The sequence below is a fragment of the Cyprinodon variegatus genome, unplaced genomic scaffold (genome assembly GCF_000732505.1).
Source record: "Cyprinodon variegatus isolate N-32 unplaced genomic scaffold, C_variegatus-1.0 Scaffold530, whole genome shotgun sequence".
NCBI lineage: Eukaryota > Metazoa > Chordata > Actinopteri > Cyprinodontiformes > Cyprinodontidae > Cyprinodon > Cyprinodon variegatus.
The window spans coordinates 422,331-447,482 of NW_015150983.1; the positions used below are offsets into that span (position 1 = coordinate 422,331).

At 36.5% G+C, this 25,152-nt stretch overlaps 1 protein-coding gene across 3 annotated transcripts in view; it reads left to right on the plus strand.

Moving 5' to 3' along the window:
• The window catches only part of LOC107095223 (protein FAM19A5-like), a 193,421-nt gene that overhangs the window by 148,593 nt on the left and 19,676 nt on the right, over positions 1-25,152 (plus strand). For all 3 annotated transcript variants that reach the window (XR_001481727.1, XR_001481728.1, XM_015391225.1), the window contains exon 3: positions 21,513-21,640. Coding sequence is in view for 1 of the 3 variants with exons in the window: in XM_015391225.1 (XP_015246711.1) it covers positions 21,513-21,640 (128 nt within the window). In the remaining 2 variants the exon portion in view is untranslated. The remainder of the gene's footprint in view (positions 1-21,512; positions 21,641-25,152) is intronic.

Sequence of the window (25,152 nt, forward strand, 5' to 3'; positions counted from 1 at the left end):
AACTCATTGGTTAGTGAGAATAAATGTCAGTTGTTCTTGTTCCTATTTTTGTTGACTATTGTCAATTTTCTGACTAATATCACTTGATAAAGCCTTTTGTAATGTTCCAGACTGCAAAATACTTAAGAAAAGTATAAATGATTAATGCTGGTATTGTATTGGATTAATGCTGGACATTTGTTTTTCACACATTACATTCTTTTTTATTTAGTAACTTAATAGGTCCCTGTTTTCTTTTTTTTGTTCTTATAAATGTATTTACGCTTAATAATGTGATCAGAAAACTTTTTTTGTCAGTATTTCATACGACTAACAATTAAGTATTACATTTTTAACTTAGCTAATTGTAAAACAAATGAAAAGAAAAAAGATTTATATACATTTGCAATATATATTTGGATCTATCTATCTATCTATCTATCTATCTATCTATCTATCTATCTATCTATCTATCTATATATAGAGAGAGATATTTATTTTTTTTAGGACAAGATTATCTTGATTTAAATAAAACTCAAAACTTTAATAAAATAGCAATTTTATTAAAGTGATTAGTCATCTTTAGATTAACTCATTGGTCAAAAACTTGAATCCCTAGTCCAAACATCACTGTCTGCTATTAGTTTGGTCATAATAAAACACAAATATTGAAGGTTTGCTGGTCCACTTTTGTCTTTCACAAGGAAAGCAAAAGTTTGCCAGAATATTCCCCTTTTCTCTTTTCTCTTATTAATGTGAAGTTATCCAATTTAGGTTTGATCAGTCAAATCGTCATTCCAGAATTGCAGCTAAATGAATGCAGCAGCAGTTTGTAAAATCATTCCCTTGGTTTTAGTATTCTACCATCTATTCATGAAAACCACCTGATAAAATATAAAATAACTTGATACATCCATTTGAAACATTCAATTATTTATTTTTATTGCATGTTTCTTTCATGCATGCTTCTGGCAAGGTTTGCAGCAATAAGGTCCTAGAGGGAGTTCATATCTTATCTCCATGCATGCATGAGTTTTCTTTGGGTACCCACATTCCATTAAATTACTTAATCTATCTACTATAAATGTTCCCCTTACTCTAGGTCTGTATGTGTGTGTGCTTTTGCATAGTTTGTCTTGTATTTCTCTCTTATTTCATGATGAAATGGTAACCTTTCCAGGCTGTACCCAGCTTCTTCACTACTAGAAATAGGCACTTTGCACCCTTGCATAGATAAGGAACAAGGACAAATGTCAATGCTTGTAATATTTAATAACCCAAGAACATATAGCATTAAATAGTTGCTTAATAATTTTATTCTGTATCAAATCATTCCAAGTTCTAATGAAATGACATTAACTCTGATATATTTAGTAGCTCGTTTCTAATTATTCTTATAAAAAGAATCTTGTAGCAGGGCTGAAATTAGAGTAACAATTGCTCAAAGTGACAGGGTAGGTTGAAAATATAATTAAACATGCAGTTAATCACATGCTTGCACTTAGCAGGTTTGAACAGTTATATTAGTTAGCCTTTATAATAAAGATATAGTACCTTTGGTTATATCAAGAGAAAGCTGTTCTGTTAATATGGATAGCATGGTTTTTTTGGGAGGAGTAACAGAATCAGTCAAAAATATTTTGTAAATATGAAAATAGAGTGGGAAATTCTTCTGGTCTACCAGTAATGTTAGCCTAGGGTTAATTATATCATTTGTTGTGAAAAGCACCACAAGGTCAATTATAAAGAAAGAGGGAGTAGCGGCCTAGTGGTTAGGGCATAGGGCTAGGGAATCCTGAGGTTCTGAGTTCAAGCTCCCTCACACTGCTAGTCTGGGTCTCTGAGCAAGACACTTAACCCCATGCTGCTCCTGGGGCGCCGCGCGATGGCAACTCACTGCTCCCCAAGGAGTTGGGTTAGATGCAAAGGTACATTTCTGCAATGTGAGATCAATAAAAAAAAAAGTTTTTTCTCCCAGTTTTTTCTCCCAGACATAGCTATGGGCTTAAGTTTTATTAGCTTGTTTCAATTAAACTGAAATTTTTAAGTGAATGTTTAAGGTAATGTGCAGTTGCTGTGTTTTCATTTGGTTTCAAGCTACCAAGCACACAAAAGCCTTATATGTTGCCATCCACATTATTTTGTCATGAATGGCTGTAGCAAAAAGGAAGCAGGGATGCAATCTGGTGCAGACCACAGCTCAGTAACGATAAAAGTTTTAATGAATGTGTTGCTATGAGCTAATTTTTTTCTACCACTAACATGTTACAGTAGTTAGTAATGGTCATGTTACTTTTAGTCTTTTTTACATGCATAATAGTAGCATCTGGGAAGACGCTGATCAGTCGTGTTAGATCAAAGTTTGATTCGAAAAAAGCGTCTCTCGTTTTGCAAAATATCCCTTTTTCACAAAAGCCTAGAACATTAAAACTTTTTTGCAAATTTTGCCATGTCCATCAATCTTTTCATATTAAATACTTCAAAATGCACATTAGAAAAGGCTGACGGAAACACAATGTGTCTAACTTTATGTGCTCCTTTCATCTCTTTGAGATGAAAACTGGCTCCAAGCTTGTCTGCTTAGCTGTTTCTTTCCTAGACAGAGCCACCTGTGCAGCTAGTTTACCGCATCTTTTCTCACATAGATTGCATTTGCAGATCAGTGGTTCTATTTTTGTGTTATGTATTTGTTTTGTCTTTATGTACCACCAGTCGGGCTCTTCAGAAATCCACTCACACTGAGACTGATTGTTGGTTCTTTTTCCTGTTAAAAGGAACTGAATTCAAAAAGGTTCTTGGATGGGAAGCAAAACGTCCTCACACTTGGAAACAAAGTCCAGTGGATTCTTTTTAATTATATATTTTTGGAACTGTTAAAAGGGAGTTTTTCCTCTACACTGTCGCTACATGCATGCTCGCTGTGAGGGATTGCTGTAGAGTTGAGTACTAAATGCTAGCGAATATCTACTGTTGCGACATGCTTATCCAGGAGGAGCATGTCCTGTAAGTCAATGACTCAAAGCAAACAGCTTTAGTCCCTAAAACATTTTTACTAATCAGATTATATGATATGATTGTATTGTCTTTGTAAATTGCCTTCAGATGACATGCGTTATGAATAAAATAAACTGAGTAGAAAGAAATCAAGGGAAGTCAAGGACACCATTCCTTTTTACTTCAAAACAAAAGTTATAATTGTAAGTGCTAGTAATAAAGAACAAAACTTTATCATTTAAAGCTCATACTAACAGTTTAAAAAAGTATTTTGTCATAACAAAAAGTGTTCCTCAGTTTTATCATTCACAAATTTTCTCATACTACTTAGAACTTAGAAATAATAGCACTTTTATTCACTTTCATACATAACTTTTTCACCTACTATACATGCTAAATTTTAAAACCCTAGGTGTCACTGTGTCAATCCAAATCTTAGTGCCTGCTAACAGCTCGCCTAACACCTCAGACAAATGGACTTTGTGTTTGAAGGGCACAACCTAAAAACCTAATATTTATTTTGCATTACTGCAAAACGTCTTTGAAGAATTCAGTAGGTATTGAGTGTTTGTTGGATGAGCTTGTGATATAGCGGGAGCACCACACTGTGGGATTTAGCACTTCGCCTTCTGTCTGAATGCTGAGAATACCTTGAAATCCTCACCTGTGACTTTTTGTGAAGGATAACACGTCTTTGATTCACACATTAAAAGAATTATTAGTCAGACTGAACACAACTTACTTCAATACAAAGGCTTAGTGATAGGGGTCTAAAGTGGAATTGATAATTTTATGTTTAATTAAAAATGGCAAAAATTAACACACCATTTTCTAGCTTTAAAAAAAAATCAGGATATATTGCAAACTTCTATTTTCTAACCACCTTGAATTACCTCTTCTGTGGATTGCAAATCAGTATTAATCTGTGCAAGGCGAGTAAAGGCTTAGGTACAAAACACAATGCAAATGATGTCTGTAGAGTATTGCATCTTGTGTGTGAGTTGCTTCCAGATGTATCTGTCTGGGATTTACCACTCAAAGCTGATGTACTCTGTCTCTCTAGATGCTGCTGGTAAGTGATCTCTTTCCCACTGTCTCCAGTTCATCGTGACATTTCATCCGGTGGCTGACTGTGCCTTTGGGCTCTCCTTCTGCTTTGTGTGCTTGTGTATATGTCTGTGGTAAAAGCACGTGTCCACCAATGCGGGATTGCATTCAGCTGAGAAGAAATGTCAGAGCACATCTGCGAAAAAATGATATCAGCGGCAGTTGGTGTGCAGCAGATACCTACACACACACAAACACACACCCAAGTGTGTGCTTGCACGCAGCAGAAAAAAGCCCAAAGCAATGGAATGTCCCACAACCTGGCAGTTATGCACCACAGAGGCACCTAGCATAAATAGTGTGAAGGGAATGAAGGCTGCAGCTGGAAGCAGCACTGTGACAGCTGGACTTCTGACACTTAGGGATGAGGGAAAGTTAAAGGTCCTACTGGTTCTGAGTAACAGAACAAGTATATCTTAAAGTGTTTTAGGAAAATAATCCAAGTATTTAATCCCAGGTTATTTAAGGAATTGCTGAATTAACTCATGCAGTTATTCATAATCTAGCCACAAATTTGATTTCACACTTCTCTGGGGCAGTTTGCTTAGTTTTTTGAAGGGTAGGGGGAGACAGATGAGTTTCCTTTGCAGGGTGGCTGGGCGCACCCTTCGAGACGGGGTGAGGAGCTCTGTTACCCGGGAGGACTTCGAAGGAGAGTTGTTGCTCCTCCACGTCGAAAGGAGCCAGTTCAGGTGGTTAGGGCATCTGTTCCGGATGCCGTCTGGCCGCCTCCCCCGGGAGGTGTTCCAGGCATGTCCTATTGGGAGGGGGCCTCGTGGAAGCACCTGGACATGCTGGAGGGACCATGTCTCTGAGCTGGCCTGCTGTCGCCTTGGGGTCCGCCCAGAACAGCCAGAGAAGGTGTGTGTGGATCGCGAAGTCTGAGCATCTCTGCTTAGACTGCTGCCTTTGCAACCCAGTCCTGGATAACGCAAAAAAAAAAAAAATGGAATGTAAAAAAAAAGGGGGCAGGCAGAAAAAAATTAGAGAAAAAACAAAATTCTGTATATTTAAAAAAAAAAAAAGAATGGAGATAGTTTACCCAGACTTCATTTGCAAGTATTCAACTTCAATTTCATAGTATTCACATTTATGAATCTTGTTGTAAAATACTGTAGCTCTACGTTTTTCCATCAATGGCTTTTTCATTAAGATCACGAAGCTACTGAAAGAAAGCAGTTAAATAAAAATCCCATTGGACTTTTTTTCTTCAACTGAATATTATTAAAGTTTTAAATTGAATATTCCATGTTTTTTCTTTGCTTTGTATTATATATGTTGCATTATGGAGTTTAAAGGAGTATTAGGTGTCTTTGTGTAGTAGGTGCGCACACATGGAGAGTACACCCACACAGGCACACACACATGCATGCACACAGACACAGGGCCAAGGTCTGGAAATGTCAGTCAGCATGCTATCTCATTATTTCTGCCTCTTGAAGTTTCATGAGTGCAGAGGAGCTATTTGAGACACATATTCAATTCATCAAAAAAAAAAAAAAAGGAAGAGAAGAAGAAAATGCAGGCTTTTTAAAATAGGGGGCTTGACAGATTTTAGCGTGGAGATACTCATCAAGGCAGCCAAATGGGTGGAATAATCTTATGAAAATCAGGCAAAGCAGTTGACTGGAATGGAAGAGGCATGGAGAGGTGAAGAGAGGAAAAACAGGAAAGTAAAGGAACGAGCACGAATGGGAGGTGGACATAATGGTACAAGAAAAATAATGGCACTGTAGAAGGGACAGATGAGAGAGAAGAAGAAAATTAGCCAGGAGGAGCTCAGCTCTGTGAGCTTGTGAGATGGTGGCTAATTACAAAGCACTGGGATTTATTTCTTTGCATTGGGTTTTTCTCTTACACGCTGCAGAACATCCTCCTAATTCCTGCAAGGCCTCCTTCAGTTTTAGGGGATGTCTGCCTACCGCGGCAGGTCAGATAGTACGCTTAATTATCCAGATAATAGATCCACTGTAAAAGGAGACATAGGAGGGGATTTTGGTGATTAAAGCAAATCTTACAGTCTTAATGGCACTCAGTTGGGCCTTCTTTCAAGCTGCTTTTTTGTTTGACATTGTTGCCTGACACGTCGGCAAAGAGATTACTTTGCACGTGCGTGGGGGCTTGGATATCCGCAGTGCAAATTCTGCTCTCTACTTCCCACCAGGCTGAATCAAGGGCTGCACAGACTAATCTTAAATTGGTTGGTAAGTTACAATGAACCTGTGGGTGCTGGTAAATGCAGATGCTTTCATATGAGAGTAATATGCATGTCCCACTTTAAAAAAATGAAAGAAACAATTCATTTGGTTAAAAAGGCAACTGTTTATTTTTTTTTTTACTTGAATGTACCTTTCATGCAGTAGCATGATATCAAATTAAGAATAACCTTTGATATAGGTGCTTTTATTTTCTAGATAAAGCAATCTGCTCTTCTGAATAAAAACACTTATTCTTTTAAATGTATATAATTTCAATTTACTCACTCAAACTTGATTTTTTTAGTTGATTGCTGATTCTATCAATATTTCAGGGTCATCAAAACGATGAAGAGGCACGTTGTAATAAGGTGTAGGATTGGGGTGCAGATAGAAAAGGGATTGATTTGACTGTGTTTCTTGTCTTGAGAAACTAGTCAGTTTTGTGTCTGTTTAAGCTGCTGGTATTAAATGCAAACTATTAATGTTTTTCTTTTTTTTGTCTTTTTTTTTTCTACATGTAAGCAACCAAAGTCTGCTTGCTGTATGAATGCCGACTCTATTGATCAGGCCTAATTTTGCATAAAGTCACTTCAATCTGAAAAACTCAAACGAAGAGAAAAGACAATTACGAGAAATTTATTGATAAAATCACATTGTCTTTGGCGCTCAGACCTCGGCGGGAAACATAGCGCTTAATTTTGATAGATATGCATGAACAGGAGCAAAGAATAGAGCTGTTTCCCCCCAGGCCTGAAACTGGTGGTGGAGTGGAGATAGATGGAGTTGGTCAGTCTGTAGACTGCTGGTTAGCTTGACGGTCTGCTGAGCTTTATGGGGAGATCCAGTGGACTGCGTGAGCTGATGCTAGAGCTTTACTCAGGGACCTGGAAGGTGGAAGTCCAGTTTGGATAATACAGGTTGAGAGAACCTGTCCATGATGAGCAAGCATGAAGCAACAGTGGAGAGGAAAAACTCCCCGTTGGGAAGAAACCTCCAGCAGAACCAGGCTCAACATGGAGGTCTTCTGCCGCACCAGTTAAGATGAGACAGGAAATGCAGTAAGAGTCTGGGAGGAATGACACACTGATGAGGCTTTAGCTATGAAGATGGAGGAGGGGCTGGATGTCGGTTGAAACGGTGTCATCTTAATGAAGTCACACAGCGCATCCGCCGCATGCACACAGGAGCAGACAGGTGCGTATCGGAGGCCTTTCAAGATGACCTTTGGATGCTGATTGGCTTTCTTGGAGGTGTGGTTCAAAGCTGATTGGCTGTGTCGCAGTCAGATGCAGGAAAGCAATGAGTTTCTTCAGTTGAATTTCCGCCTAGGCTCCATTAGAAACTATGTTTGGTGATGCAATTTAAAAACTTTTGTTTTTATAGTTTTTTATTTATTTATTTTTTTTAATTATCCTTTTTTCTTGAGATTAGCCAAAAAGAGTAAAACAAGATTCGTCTGTATTGCAATCTGGTCCTTTTTATGCAAAATAATGTGGAAATGAAACATAATTATAATATCTTCAATGTCTAAGAAAAGCTTGTAATACTGAGAGTTTTAGTAATTCTATGGCCCACAAAATGAGAAGACAAAACTGTCTATAAATGTCTAATAGGGATGTACGGAGTGCTGAGGAATTGAAAGTTTAAGACTAAATTTGAGCAACAAAGTAGTAAAAGGTGGATTTTCTTTACCAGCATAGTACTGGGGCATTTGACAAATCTGTAAGATAAATGGTTTGAACCATAAACAACCCTATAGGAACAGTTTGACACAACCTCAAAAAAAGAACATTAAATAACTTCAATAAAACTAAGTAGCATAAGATGCCACTGTACTTTCTGGAAAAAATACTTACCCTATGGATTAGGCAGCATTCTCTTTTCAGCGTTGGTGCTGCTTCAGGGTTGCTTTCCTGCTGGTGACTCATAATTGTAGGTGTCTTGTATGACAGGTCACACTGACTTATAAGTTAAAATGAAAGGAGGAACAGAAAGAAAGAAAACTTTCTTCCAGCAATGAATCATACCTGGATCAATGGTTCTACTATGCATCCTTGAATCAAAGAGGCTGCATGAGGTAAACTGGTCATAATTACACTGTGGCTTATATTGGCATAAATAAGTATTTATTATGAGTTGTGTATTTAGTGTTACCCTCATTGCACAACATTTCAGCACACTGAACAATGTTGCCATATGGCAACAATTACTTTATCCTAACTTTCTAAACAGGCTGTGATATAAAACCTATGTTTTTGCAGTTTGTTGAAAAAAAGAAGGATCTTACTTTGATGTAAATGGAATGTATGGGGTTATATGCACTGTAAATCTTGTTAACAAATCCTTTTTTTCTTATGTAGCAATGAGACATGTCAACGTCATAAATCTGAGGGCCAAAAGTATCGCATTTATGTTGAGTTTTGGAAAATTTTAATCAAATACAAAAAATGTAATTCCTGTCTGAGATTAGTAAAGTTTAATTAAGTATCATTAAATTCAGTTTTGATGTTAAAATATTTTTCTAAAATACAATTTTTTCCCCCCCATATGGCAACTGTAACTATATATGGAACGTCCTGGTGCATTCAAACCAATGGAGGCCAATTTACTTGCATGCCATGAAATTACATTGAGACTGTTTACACATTTTACTTATATTTCCAAGGTAAGAAATATTTTCTGTTTTTAGAATATTGTGTTGTTTAAGTTAATTTTTAGGTTATCGGTCCAATTTCCCCCATAAAAGATGCATCCCATCTACTTCTATGGGAGAGGGAAACGGGACAGGGCTGAAATAGCTGTTCCAGTTGAGAAGAGGGAGGATGAGCTGGTAGACAGTGATGAAGGCAACAAGGTTGATGTAAACCTGTATCAGAGTAGAGGCAGCTCAGAATCAGAGAGCCAGAGGAGGCAGATAGAAGTACCATAGTTCATCCCCAGAAGTGTGCGCATGGTTGTGTGAATTTGTGCCTGTGAGAGGAAACCAGTTTCAGTGCATGAGTAGCTAAATGTTTCATACTGTAACACTTTCCTTTGCTGTAAATGGTAAATGATCTGTAATTATTTACAGTTTTCAAATGCAGGGGACTTGACCAAAGCGCTTTACACAACATTTAGTCATTCACACATTCATGCAAAAACTGATGGTGATCAGCTTCATTGTAGCCACAGCTGCCCTGGGGCTCAATGAGGGAAGCGAGGCTGCACAGGCGCCACCGGTGCCCAAGGACACAATGACATAGAAAGCCAGAGCTAGGGCTTGAACCATCAACCCTTTCGGTTGCAGGTCAGACCCCTGCATCCGACAACGCTGTAACTTGAAATAATAATTTGAAACTAAGTGCTCCAAGTGTGGTGTTTTTCTCTGGATCACTGCTGAGAGGCGTTTCACATGGCATAAAGAGAATAAAATAAAACGGCAAAAATGACTGACAAAAATGAAAATTAACTACATAAATGAATGATATAGCACGTTTTGGGTTGATTTTAGCTGATATTTTAGATAACTGCTGAAATTGTTTCATATTTTAAAGGTACAAATGTTTTTCTAAACAGTTCATTAAGTATGAAAAGAATCTGTTAAATCTTGTTTTGAAAAGAAAAAAATAAGGTTTTGGTAAAAATAATGATTCTATGGTAGTTTCCACAATTTGAATCTTGTTGCCATTGACAACAATTTCCCATGAATCCCCATCTTAACTTTTTTCAAAGATTTTTTTTTTTTAATAAATCTGTTATTTAGCTCATTTTAACTAATAGTTACATAAAAAAATTATGATGTAATATTTCATGCAATAGAGAGTTAATTCAAACTTTTTAAAAGATATTTATTAAACTTTCACTTTGATGTGGTGTCCAGGATCTCAAGCCTCTGCCTGCTAAGGTTATATCTTATCTAAACACATTACTGTATCACCTTGGAGCTTACTGACTTGCATCAGTTATTTCAGAATCTATTTTTTTTTGTTGGCTATCTTTTGGTTTCCTTTTACGTCTGTCTATCTGCTGTCATCTCAAGCTTGTCATCACATTAGACGGAATTTATTAGGCCAAGATGGTGGCTGTACACATGTTTGACTGCTATTAACCATTTATAATGTCCCCCTCCTCTCTGCTTTTATCTCCTTTTGATGAAACCACTGCTGATACTTTGCTTACACACGCACCCGTATGTTTCAGACCTGTGTTTTTTTTTTATATGTCCATGCTGGCTACACTGGGCCTGCATGAGTAGAATGTATTTATTTGATATCTCCCTTAAATCTAATCCTTTTCAACATAAGCCAGTGCCCTCACACCACCAGCACAGCGGTAATATGGTCCAAATGGAAACAGATAGTGTCACTGAGAGCCAAGATGCTGCTGGGAGATGAGTTTAGTTAGTGATGCGGGACCAAATGTGACAGATAAGGTTTGCCTCCTAACTCGCTTTTGCGCTCTCCTGTTGCTTATGCGGTAAATCTGGTTTATTGAACTAGTCAGCTGTTATCAAAATAAGTATTCACAGTCTTTACACTTCCTTGGAAATTGAATTTTCAAAGCAGATGCTTTGAATATTACTTTGTTGGCTATAAAGTCTAAAGCAATAGAAAAAACATTAATTTGAAAGGAAATGTTAAAGGTGCTCAAGTTACAGTATTTAAACCTGTAGATATATGATTAAAGAAATAAATTATAACTTTATCTGACCATATTTACTGTTTTTTTTTTTTAACCATTGTATGTGTTGTATGAAAATGAGTGTTTTGGACCTGGGGTTGTTGCAGGACCTTCTTTGGGCCCTGTTCATTTTCAATTTTTCCTGTGTTGTTGTTACTTATGTTGAGCAATTTCTCTACATGAGCTTTTTGTTCTTTCAGATTGCAGATTTTTTTGATCGCTTCATCTACTCACCTACTGTATCTTGCATGCTAGTAATCACAGTCCTCACTTGGATTATCGTTCTACACACCCTGCTTGTGAGGATTTTTTCCTGTGTGCTCTCTGTTTTTCTCCCCTTTGTGTTACCCTGTTTAGACCTTTTTAGATCACCAGTATACATTTTCAAAGTTTCTTTTTCGCATTCAAGTTCTTTTTTTTTTTTTTACCGATCACCCTGTGCATATCTATTTTTTTTTCCTTTTTTTCTCCTTTATTTAACCAGGTAAACCCCGTTGAGATCTGGATCTCATTTTCAAAGGGGGACCTGGGCAGAGATCTGCAATACACTGCAACCTGGTTACAAAAATAAAACCAATTAATACATATGCACAAATATAAAACAATAAAAACAATTTAAAAGCAGTAACACTGTATCATAGAAGCTTGTTTTCTATCTTTAAGAACTGCTTGAAATGTAATGTGTATATCTAACTTAGTTCTGATAAAGTTTTCAGGTTATATATATATGTCAGAAAGTGAAGATCTGTATGCTGATCTATCAGCCGTGGAGAATTTATACTCCATACAGATGCAAAAAAAAAAAAAAAAAAAAAACACCACCATTAAAAAAAGTATAAAAAACTGCTGCAGGAAGAACATTTTTTTTTTAGTTTAATAGTAACTTAAAAAAACAGTGAACAACTGTAATAGTGGTTTCTCAGTAATGGAGATCTGGAAGATTCTTATCAGCCTCACCTGGGCCACCTGCTGATGTTCCACGTTGAAGCTGAAGCCAATCGTCTTTAAGATTCCCTTCATTTAGCTTCTGGTCAAGCTTTCCTCCTGCACACTATCACCCACCTCTGCCCCAACTCCTCCATTACTCTCACGCTTTTCTCAATCCCGCTCACCCTCTGGCTTATGTCATAGACAGTGTCCAGGCCCCAGGAGGAACATTACTATAATTCTTTTCACAGGTTACTCATCCAAGTGAATGTTAAATCACAGCATCAACGTTCTTTGCTGGAAAAAGAGCACCAAAGAATGTTTCATTCATGTCAATAAAACCACTCTAAATGCAGCTTTTCTAAGTGTGAGGCTCTCCAGCTTGAAATGAGATTATTGCACTGAATGTTATTCCTTGTGATGTTTTTTTTTTCTTTAATCACAAGTATGGCTATAAACTAACACATTGTTGTGCTTCTTTTAGCTTTCTTTTTAACTTTTTAAAATATAATCATCTTTTGTTTTCATCCAGCTGATCGGTAGTGCACAGATTGAGATGTGGGATGCCATCATCTGGGTTACTGGGAGCTCAGTAGAGTTGACAAAGATTCAGTTACCTCCCACACTCTTCTTTGCATCTCATTAAATTAGACTTTAATTTGCTGGAATAGAATAGCAAAGCAAGATTTTAGGAGCTGGAAAAGCATAACTGTTTCCTTTAATAGCGCTAGATTGGTTATGTCCATACAAAGCAGATTTTAGCTGTTACTTGGGTTTATGCATCTCCCAGGTTGTAGCAACTTTACTATTATAAGTATTAATTTCTAGATCAGGTCAAAAATCTTTCACATCAATAAATGATTCCTGAAGAAAGTTGCACAATTCCGATTAAGTTTTTGTTTTATTGCAAACATATAATCAAGATGTAATCACAACAATTTTACAAATTTCCACTTCATAAAGATGCAAAGCAAAGATGTAAGACAGCTGACATCAATCTGGAGAACAATTCATTACAGGCAGCCTCCTGACCTTCTGTTAATGAGAAATTTTTGATTTGTGCGATTGTAATTTGAAGCTGTTATTGTCAAAATGCTACAATACCAGCAGGTCAAATCTCCATTAATCAATTCTCAAAGCAACTGGAATTGCGTTGTGTCGACTTGAAATGTCTGTGCTGCCATCCTTATTAAATCTCGTCTGACGCGCCTGTGATAGCTTATCTCTCAGCTGTCGCTACTGATAGAGTCGGTTTGTAGGGCCTGCTGTCAAAAATGACATTTGTAGTATACATGCAGACAATATCGCCTGTACACACGACACTCATTCCCTCATTACTGATGTTTACCAGGCATTGGTCTACCTCTTTAACAGCTGAGGGTCACCCCTGCTGGATGGCAATTCAGAAGTGAAACAAACCCGTTTGTGAAATGAATAAGTGACCTTGCTGACAGTGTTCATAATATGAATTCACAGCAACAGATTAAATAACCAAATAAAAAAAAAACCCTCTTGAATACCCTGTCGGACGTTGGGTTATTACACCTGACAAGTTTTTTCCTATCTCTCTTGCCTCTGTGATGTATTTTCTGTATATCTTTGAGCAGTCTCTTGTTCACCCATGCTTCCCTTTTCCATTTATACAGGCATGTTTTATTCTCTCCCTTCAATGGCATTTACATACACTGCAATAGTGCTAGCTATAGAGCCATATATACATTAAAATTTGTTTTCATTTCTGTCACATATGGAAGCCTAATAAGTAAAGATACACATAGGTGTTACAGTAAGCGAAAGCCTAAAATAAATCAGAGAAATAACTTCTGAAATAGATCAACTTACTTTAAAAAGAACGACTGGTAGTCATCAGGGCGACAGTGGCGTTGGATGTAGGAGTTTGCCCTGAAAACGAAGGGTTGACAGTTCAAGCCCCGACTCCGACTTTCAGTGTCGTGGTGTCCTTGGGCAAGACACTTAACCTGCATTGTCTACTGATGGTCCCCTGGTGGTCAGAGGGCCCGGTGGCGCCAGTGTACGGCAGCCCCGCTTCTGTCAGTGAGCCCCAGGGCAGCTGTGGCTACAATGTAGGTTGCCACCATCAGTGTGTGTGTGAATGGGTGAATGAATGTAGTGTAAAGCGCTTTGGTCAAGTCTCCTAACTTAATAAAGGCGCTATATAAGTACATGCCATTTACCATTAGGATTTTTTTGATCTTTTTCTCTTTCAAACTGCATTAATGTCACATTAAAAATATTTTGGGGATAAATTTGTAAAGACAAATAACCGGGTATGATATGGTAACTGTTAGCCAATACTATTTTTTTACATAAATATGAAACTATCCTCTTAATCATCACTTTTGAAACTTTGAAAACACCATGTCATATATCAGTTATTGACATGCCACCTACTTTTTCTGGAGTTATGAGGGTACTTTCATTTTATGTCATGGGGTTATTTAGAGAAAGTGAACATACATTGGAGTTTAACTGATCAGTATTTTGCGCAATCGCCTTTTTGTTTCTGTAGCTTTCTCATTCTCTTGAACTGTACCATTTAAAAAAATATTATTTAAATAGTTTTATCTGTCTTTTTTTTTCACCTCTACTATCAATATGGTTCAATTTCGTAATAAGCGAATATATACTTTTTACAGAGTTTGTTAGCTGAAATGTATATAACCTTCCTGTTATCTCCCTAAAAAGAACCCCTCTCTCTAAGCCTGAATGAAAAGATGCTTAGTCCCCTGTGCTTCCTCTAACTATTACAAAACACTTCATCTCTCAACACAGTATTGGTTTAAGAGGAACCTAGAGTTAGATTCATTTAGAAATTGTTGGTTTCTTTTTAACACATGCTTTATTAGTGCAGTGACAACACATATTTAAAATCAAAACATTTAAAGGAAACTGCTAGTGGACCATCAGCCAATTTGCAGCCCATGTAGGTTATAGATATTTAACATCTCTGTTGGATAATGTTTCCCACCCCATGCATGAAGCTGGGGCTGAACTGGAAAGCTCCTTCAGTGACAGAGTGCTGCACCCTTAATGCACCAGGGAGCGTTATCACAGATCCTTCCTCCCTGCAGCTCTAAGACTTTATAACCATCACTGTTCCCAACATCCTCAATAAGTTGTTACATTGATGATGATTTTTGCACAGTTTCTGTTTTAGTCACTTAAAAGCATACTTCTGTCATTTCATTTTTTTCATCTCTGGTGTTACTGCTATTGTTCACATATTCATTACTTTAAAAATGTTCACAGCTATTATTGATTTTTTATTCTTCAGATACAGAGTATTATATTGTAAAACACTGTACAGTACAATACTCTATTTGTTTTATTTTCTTGTCCGTTATTTTTATACACTTTTCTAAGGTGGACATTGTGGGCCGACTTTTACTATGGCCTTTGCTGCCGTAAACACCACAATTTTCCCATTGTGGGACAATAAAGGGATTTTCTATTCTATTCTATTCTATGTTGTGTATTTTATGTACTGTATGTTACTTACCTAAATAGGGACAAGGTGTGCATGCCTTCAATGCAGAAAATATATTTTTGGTTTTTGTGTCCAGAAGGCCTCAAGGCACAAAAAACAGTAACCCTCACAAGTAATTCAACCTCAAGAAGCTTGTCAGCAAAATTCTCTATACAATAACAATGCTTCACGTTGGTGTCATTTTAAAGCTCTTTCCTTACTCTGCTGACACTATGCTAATGATACATGTATTATTTGGCCAAGTGGTTTCTGAGAGGGTGTGCATGTATAACAGATTGATTGCTATATACATATTGTTTATGGTGAGGAGATAATGGCTTTGAGTTTCACTCTCTCTAATGATTTGCATGCAGGGTGAAGAAAGGTGTTGAAGGTGCCCTTAGAGTAAATTTATAGGTAGCTACAGTAAGTGAAAAGCATTCCCATGCGTGAGAAAGCCAGCACAATGCAAAAGTATGAAGTATACATGCTCCGTAACGCCACCCAGACAAAACATTGCCTTGCAAAGGTGTACTCTCTGAATGCTTTCACATTTAATCAAGTTATTGTACAACTACTAACTCAGAGTACTTTCTTTATCAGCCTTACTCTCCCAATTGGAGAAAAACATAAAATAGTCTCTACAGCACCATTCCAATGCTGGATAATGTATAAATACAGGTTTCCTACAGTTCTTTTTTATCAAAAATGGAGTTTTAGTTTAAAATACATTTGTATTAGTCTACGAAAGTCAAGTGTTTAATCAGGGGGCAGCAATGACCAAAGAATAAGACAGAGGATGGGTGGATGGAATGAGATATGAATGTTAGGATGGATAGCAAAATGGAGAGAGAGTTGAGGAAAGCCTAGACAAATATACCTCACGAGTTTTGTTAGGCTGTGTAGTTGTCCTTTCAGTGAAGTCTTTGCCTTTTACTTAATGTCTTTGTTACTATAAACTGTGTTAGTATTAATATTTAACCCGTCCTATATATACAATGCTGTAGCGAAATATATTTTCTTCGGAAACTTTCTTATTATCCCAAAAAGCACCTCATTATACCACATAGAGTACATAATGACCCTTGAATTCACTTTCTCTAATGGGTTTTTGTCCTGCAGCCATAATTTTCATGAACCCTGTTGAGTTTTTGTAGAGCAAAAATGATCATGTTTGTTTACAATGAAACCTCTGTGGGGAGCCTTAATGTCGCAGAACTTATGAGGAATTCTTCTCATACTTTGTGTCATCACCATTTGTTCTGTTAAGAGGTGATCTGAAGGTTATGGTTTTAATAGAGGGAAAGTTGTAGCGTTAAGTTCTGATCCTTTAAAATTTATCATGGAACATTTTTCCTGTTTCTCATAAACACAGTAATATCTTTATATGTAATTGCCAGTCATCTGGAGGTCTTTAAAGTTCATTGAAGATTTTTTTAAAGGGCTTCTTTTGAAATTGTGGTTTACTTTATACCTTTGGGAATGTTAACAGTCAAGCTTTTAGAGTTTAATATCTGCATAACCGTATGATGTGTTCATTAGTTTGATATTGGCTTTGAAAAGAATCTATGATTGTTTTTCCTTTCCTGTTTACCGTTCAGGCATAGCAGTTTCTTCACGATCTGAACTGGACTGAACAATTCTTTCTGTTTTAGATAAAATAATAAATTATTTTTTATATTTGTGGTAGTTTATAATTGTACATTAGATGGATATTTAAGAGGTCAAAGGTTTTCTTGTATGTAGTTTTCAATCAAATACAGTAGCAGTTATCTAAGGAAACTTCTGGGGCTTAGAGATGCACCAATGGGTTCATATTTGAAGCACAAGTGACATTACAGTCTCCATTTTCCAAGACTTTCTCTAAAAAAGGCAATGACAGTAGAATTTGAATTGTAAAGTGATTTTTATTTCATCCTTCATGAGGGATTGGAATGGTTAGTATCATAACTCAGCAGTACCTTGTTTAGTCCCAACAGGATCCAATCCCTTACTAAGGATGTAGAAAAAGTTAAGGAGGATTTTAAACTCAGTGTACTATAAAAGAACAAAGCACAGAAAGAGAGTGATTGGATTTTTGTATGTTTGATACTATGAGCTGCACGGTGGTGCTGTTGTTTTAAAGAAAGAAGGTTCTAAATTCAATTGCCAGCCCAGGGTCTTTTTCATTTGGAGTTTGCATGTTCTCCCTGCAGTGTCCCTGCATAAGAGGGTTCTCTCCAGGTACTCCCGCGTCCCCACACAGTCCAAAAAGATGACCGTTAGGTTAATTGGCAACTCTAAATTGTGGTTATATGTTTCTGTGATGCCCTGCAACAGACTGGTGATCTGACCAGGGTGTACACAATTATCCTGAAGGACAAAAGTTTGAATTGGGAAAGGAACAGACTCCAGACCTCTAATCGAGCCCCCTCTAGCCTCTCCTTGCCTCTCCTATACTTATTTGAGCAACATATGCAGTTCCTTGAAATATATAGAAATCGTGAAAGTATGTCTATGACGAATTACCTGAATCCCTTTAAGCAGCTGGGTATTGTAATTAGCTTCTTACCCTCTGAAGAACATCAAAACACATCTGCATTGCCTCAAGGAAATGTTATCATGTCTTTATATGTTAAAGAACAACTAACAGAAAGCTTGCAACTTCCAGTTTTTTTTATTCTATTTAACAGTTAGACTTAGTTTTTGTTATCCATTTAATTATGTTCACTTATCATGGGACACTATACAACGGAGATCCTTTTTAAATCTTTAACTAACGCAGGTTATCTGCTTCAAGAAAAACATTTTTTAAAAGTATTATCAAATGTATAACAAGCCTTTGGTTGTGATTAAAGTGAATGTTTGTTTCTTCTTTGCTCTTGGTATCTTGACAGTCTTTGACAAAGTAGATAGTTTTAGGTTCAGTAAAGTATTACAGAATGTTATCTTTTCATTTCATGCACACTGCTTGCAGTGAGATACTGGTCTGCAGAACAAAGGCTTAGGACGAAACTCATGACAATATCCAGACGGAAACAATAGAAGCAGGCATTGAAAGGAACGGCACAGCACAACAGTTCTGAAAGTTTTATTGGATATGAAAAGCGACACAAAATGTTCACTGCTTCCAATGGCATTTTATGCCTTCAGAAATCAGGGGTTCCCTGCAAACACTCACTGAACACACAAGAGTAGGTTCAAGGGGTGGCTGTTGAATAAATCGTTGTTCTGGAGGATTCTGAATGTGAGAATATTGCTTTATATGAATTATTCATTTCCTATTTTCTCACTTTGTTTGACCACTGGACTCAAGGTCTCCATTAGTCCTGTGTGAAACAAGTGTTTGTTAAGGCTGAGGCAATAAATAAAACCATTTATCCATAACTCTGGAAAGGTCACAGATTTGTATAAATTACACCCTCATAAATCTTTTGGTGTTTGTAAAAAGACAACTTTCGTTCTGCTGATAAATGTTATTATATATATATTTTTTTCATTTTCAAGTGCATGTAAAACAGAAGGTAAGGATTGCTACTGTGCAACTTGCTTACCTTTGTTTAACAAAAAAAACTTGTGTCAGTACATGCAGAGAAATCCACTAAGCTTTATGGATGTGGAAGTAAAGAATCTTATTTTACTATGTAATTGAAATGATAAATTTTCCGTTATGAATGTAAACACGGCAGCATCCTGTTAAGCACTGTAGTCTTTCATAGAGATGGTCTTGAGTGCAAATCCTTGCCGGGAGTCATCCTGCATGAACATTGCATATTCCCCATGATCATGTGCATCAAGCTCCCTTCAGTAGTTCAAAATCCTGTTTGCTCAGTTAATTGGTTTATTCTCTTGTTATTTCTAATATAGAACGTATGCATATCTAGTTGTCTATCCCGCCACGTGATGGACTGGGGACCTATCCAAGGTACCTCTGTTGCATGAGGTATAATAAGGTTTAAAAAACATTTCCGTCCATATTGACATGATAGCTTCACAGTTTGTCGATTGCTTATCCAAAATGTGAATCTTTTAATTCTAGGTTATCCCAAATGGGCTCAAATATATTGAGTTCTACTTCTTGTTGATACTGTTGAAGTACACTGGATTAATTTTCTTATTGAAGAAAACATTTCAGATAAAATGAGTTTTTTTTAACATCGTTAACTATCCTGCTGTTTGTAGCTATCATGAGACTTGTATTCTGTGGCTGTTAAGAAATGGAGAAAATAGTAGAAAGGAGGGCTTTGGAATTTAATCTATAATCAGTCGCTATAGAGGCAGTAGAAGTGTGTTTAGAAAATATTCTTTGTACCACTGGACTCCTGAACTGATCAAGAAAACTGGGATGAATGCAACCCACATATTCTTTAATTATATTTAGACAAAAAACAAAAAACCTCACCATCTGAATATACAGTAATCATATAAATCTACACTCATTGAAAAGATTTTTCTTTCCTTTTTTTTGTGAACTATAACCTTAGCTTCCCATTCTTAGTTAAAATGTCATATCAGGTTGTAACAACTAGTTATTTGAGCAGATGTTGGCTTTCCTCAATTCCATTCAAACTGAAATAAAAATCACATATCTTATATTTTTTTAATCTTTTAATCAACTATAGGCACATGCATGATTAAATAATGCATTTAGAACTTTGTGGGTATTATTTGCCACCCAAAACATAACCCTTTCAGAACCCTATCTGACCACATGTGGGTTCCCTCCATTTTACCACATTGCAATATTACCACTTCTGACAGCTGAACATTCTGAGACAGCTTTATTTTTTTAGGATGTAGAAATTAGCTTAAAAGAAAAGTTGCTTCCCTGCGCCGAGTACCTGCTGAAAGAGCCACTTTGTGCCAGAATCATCAAGCTGTCTCTGCCTTACATCACCTCTCCCTGATTAGAGAAAGTGGGTGATTTTTTTTAAAGTTCTGGCACAGCTCGGTTGAGGTAGGTGTTACCTGAAGGGGTCTTCTATGTGGATATTTCTCATCCACTATTTTTCACAGGAGAGGAGAGGGATGATGATCAGACAGCAGAACTCAGACAGCAAATCTCACAGAAGCTCACAGAAGCATGGATCGAGCAAAATACCACTTTGTCCATGATTTTGAGGAAGGAATTGCATTTGAACATAGTTAACTGACCCATATAGACCCTTTAAGAAAGCTTAAATGGGAATTAAATGTTGTAACTTTACATTTTTAAATGTCCTCTCAGCAATTTTGATGACAGCTTTGGGCAGAAACAATCTCTAGTTGTCAGTGTTAAAGCTGTTATGAAGAAACTTCTGACTTAAAATATATGGACTGTTTCTGAATATCCTCCCTATCCTTTAACCCCTCGATCACTACACTGTACAGTATAGAGTAGGAACTATATTGTGGACTTTATAGTACTGTAAACTCAGTTAAAGACGTCTACCATTCTCCTCTTGCATCAATAATACATTTTTTCTGTCTAAAACAATGATTACTTACTAGTTTTTGTTCTCTTTTCTGACAGTTTTCAAGAAAATCTTAGTACTGAGTAATAATAATCCCAATAGATCAGCATTTCTATCTATTTACATCCACCAAATGCGTAATTTAAACTTTAGCAGGCTGTCTAAAGTACATAAATTCAATACGTTTTTGACAAATGATTAGCTGAGTCATCACCTGTACCACTTACTTTTTTTCTGATAAATTATTAAGCAGTTTCATAAGAGTGTTCAGTATAGTTAAAAAGATGCCTTATATTCTTTCAGCATGTGTTGAATACAAAATCAAAAATGACTTCTTTATGCATAATCAATTTGCACATAACATTCATCTTGCTTATTCTTTCATATCAGTTCATGTTTATCACTGCTGCTCTTTATCTCTTGTTATGCTTAAAGCTCCCAAGAGGTGTATTTATTTGAATTTTTTAAAAACACAAAGAGACTGTTAACCTCCATAAAAATAATTTGAAATGGTTGACTTTATTTACCTGACTGAATCGTCTCTCTCTCTACGATTTTGTTCTCTCTGCCTATTTCTCACATTTTTCAACTCATCCCTTAGTTTCCTTTTATCCCCAATGTTTATCTAATTTTTTTTCACTTTCCCATCTTTTTTCCAATCTTTTTGCATTAGTGGTTTTTTTTTTTCCTCCGTGTCTTTAACCGTTCTCCCTCTTTTCTCCTCTGCAGCTGGGATCGTTCGAAAAAGGCAGTGGTGTGAGATGGTTCCGTGCTTGGAGGACGAAGGCTGTGACCTGTTAGTCAATAAATCTGGATGGACTTGTACACAGCCTGGAGGCCGAGTTAAAACCACCACGGTGAGTTCAGAGGCCCTGTGAGCTCTATGGCTACATAGACAATACATACAATCAGTTCCAGTAAAAAAAAATCAAATCCAATGCAGCTTTTTATGATTAATTTGCTATGTTTCACTTACATTTGTTTTAATGAGAAAACCATTATTTTTCCTTTACAAACAAACAAATAAAAGGCAATTTTTCTCAAAGAAATCTAAATATCACCACTGGAAAAATAATGCAACTTTTTTTTTGCATTTACTTAATCATATTTAGTTACTTTAACGCAATTGTTTCATGTTAGCAGGGCAGGACATAAAACAATTGTGTTGAAGCAAATTAATATAATTAAGTAAATGTAAAAAATTGGTTGCATTCTTTTTTTTCATTGTAGTCTTACTTGGCATCAGCTCAAACTACCAAAACCTGCAATACCTGCTAATATATAATTGCTTCATTGTGCTTGAGTGGCTTGCTAACTGCCTTCACCTCAGCCCTATAAGGTATTTATTAAATATCGCCAAGAGGAACCAGAACCAACCATATAGAAAGGCTGAGGGTCTCTTGTAAATGCTGCATCAATGCAAAAGGAGTTCATCCACATCCTTATTCATCAGTTAGATGTTGTTTTCCTGCTACTGTAGGTTGATTGACTTTAGAAAATAAACTATAGCTGTCGCTTGCAACCTTATTTACATCAGAGAGCTTGGATCTTTCAGTAACACATGCAAATGTCTCCCTATAAACAAAAAAATAAATAAAAACCATTCCTTGGAAAAAATCTTTCTCTCCAAATCCTACAAACTCTATGGGCTTTGTTTACTTCCTCATCAGCAGTAATTAGTTTAAATTAGAGACTCTTAATGGTAATGATGGCAGCAGATGGGGAGCTGCAGCTTGTGTTGGTTAAAATGCCGCCCATTCAATCCTCCACACCTTATATCCACTCAGCTGAGGCTCCTCCTTTGCTTCTGCTCTCCGCTACTTCTCCTCCTTACCCTTTGAAAATTGCAAACATCCTCTTATTGTCAAGCCTTTTTACTATAGCGTCACAAACTATTTCCCCTATTACAGTTTTTAATGTGGCAATGTACAATCTCTACAATGAGACTCCATAAAGTCCCACAGCAGTTGCCTTGTATGTCATTGTCATTGTGGCATCATTAATGCATGTGTAATGATTTATTAATCATCAGTGTTTATGTCTTGCATGCTACACACACATGCATGCATGCAAACATGAATATAAGCCCAGCAGACTTAAAATGTCAAACATAGGAGCGCACTGAAACGTGTATAGGGATATAAACTGCAATCATGAGCGATGACACAAACCTGAAAATGAGCGTTCTGTGGAAAAACAGCGACATATCACTCACACTAATAGGTCAAATATACAGTAGCAGATGTTATTTATTATATGTGAAATACAATATACAAAAATTAGCATCTGTGTATTATGGTGTGGAGTTTGCAGATATAGCTCCCATTGGACTCGAGTGGATCTGTTACGTGTGTGTTGCATTGATTGCTCCGAATATGTGGGTTCCCGGGTTTGCATATTCATGACATGTATCTCCGCTTTACAGCAGAGAGAGACCCTACAAGCTTTGCCCTACATGTGCACTTCACATGGTGCTTTAAGGTGTCAGTCAGTGTAGCTCTCAGCCGCTTACGCTGACAATATGCAGAAAGTGACAGGTATTGCTTGCTTGCTTCATTGGCTACTTTAAACTTGGTGACAGCTAGTCAAATGGCTGGACAGCTAGACGCACTCATCTGTGCCAGTGGCTGTGTGTGTTAGTGTGTGCGTGGTGAGGAGTGTAAGTGTGTTTATGCTGCTTTCACTTTTGGGGTGAGAAGAACTGGTAATATCTTAAAGAAAATTTAAAATATTATATATATTAATATGTTGGATAGAAATTTTCCTGGCATTACCACCTTGACAAAAAAATAAACCTTTGATTTAAAGTATTTGTATTAAAATAGCAGTTCAGTGTTCTGCAGCTGTTCAATCTTTAATACAGTGTATTTTTTATTTAAATTATAGATATAATTATGTGGGAAAAAAAAAAAACGCCCCTCTGTTTAATTATATGTTTTGAGTAATATTATTATTGATATGTCGGAGGGAAAAAATTATTATTTGATGCACAGGAAGAACATGCAAGCATCTTTGATTGTACCCTGGGATTTACTAATTGCCAGACAGCTACGCCATTGCACAATCCTTTGCGATTTAATTAAATACTTTTATTTGATTTTCAGTTCCTTAACGTTTCAATACCACCACTGTCTGATCTGTATTCAATCAGAAATTGCAAGGGTTGGTTGATGTAGCAGGGGACCCAAATGCAGAGTAGAATGAGGCAGGGAAGATTACCTGCAAAATTGAATGAAAAAGTCAAAATGCAAAATACTAAGTCCAGATCTGATTGACAAGAAAACTTAAGAAACAAAAACTAGGAGACACGAGGAAGGATTAAATAAATAAAAAAATGACGAGGATCCTGCACTGAACAGGAGGTGTGTATATATATATATATATATATATATATATATATATATATATATATATGAGACAAAAACAATGGGAGGGAGGACTAATTAGCTAATAGGGAGCAGGCATAGACAGAAGTAACTAGAAGGAGCTATGGGAAAGGAGACTGCCACTAGGGGGCAACAGAGAGTAATTCAAGAAATCAACACTGCGTAAATATAACACAAAATGGAATAGAAACCATTGACCAAGAAAACACAGAATGACATTAATCAAAGTGTAACTGAAACGTAAACAGAAGTCCACAAAGGGCACAATCATGACAAGAAATATTCCTGAAGGAATACATTTATTTATATCGGATTAGCACTTGAAAAGTGTGGTTGATTTTTATCAGTCAGATAGCCAACAGTCCACAGGAAGATGCGGGAGAGGGGAAACACTATACTATTCTATGCATTTAGAGTGCCAAACTGTTCCTTTCAACAGCATGTATATCTAATTAAAAGTGTTTCCAAAGCACACGGATAATATAAAAAACTACTTTTTTTTATTTTGCGAAAATATTGATAAAGCTGATATAAGAAAGTAATCTATACAGTTTGATGTAAAGTATATGAAAGCTGCTATGATTACATTACTCATGACTGGAAGTATTTCCAAACAAGCAAATGTATCTTGTTAAAATCAAATATGATTCAAATCTTATTTGGTGACATTTATTTAAAAAATGCAAATTAGAATCAGTTTTAATACGACATGATTTTTTGCATAATCAAGAAATGTTACTTAAAACACTGGCAGATATAAGGTTACTGTATACTCTATGGATATAGATTGTATATGTTTTTATTTTTAAATTACGCAAGCATCATGTTAACTTTGTACTCCCTCTTTAGAGTCCCCACTTTTCCTTCACTGGAAAAACGATCTAGAAATAAGTAAAACTGTCTCAAATTAAGTGCATTTACCCTTAACTTTAGTAGGTTAATGAGATGATTTGCCAATGGAATGAGTNGCACAATCATGACAA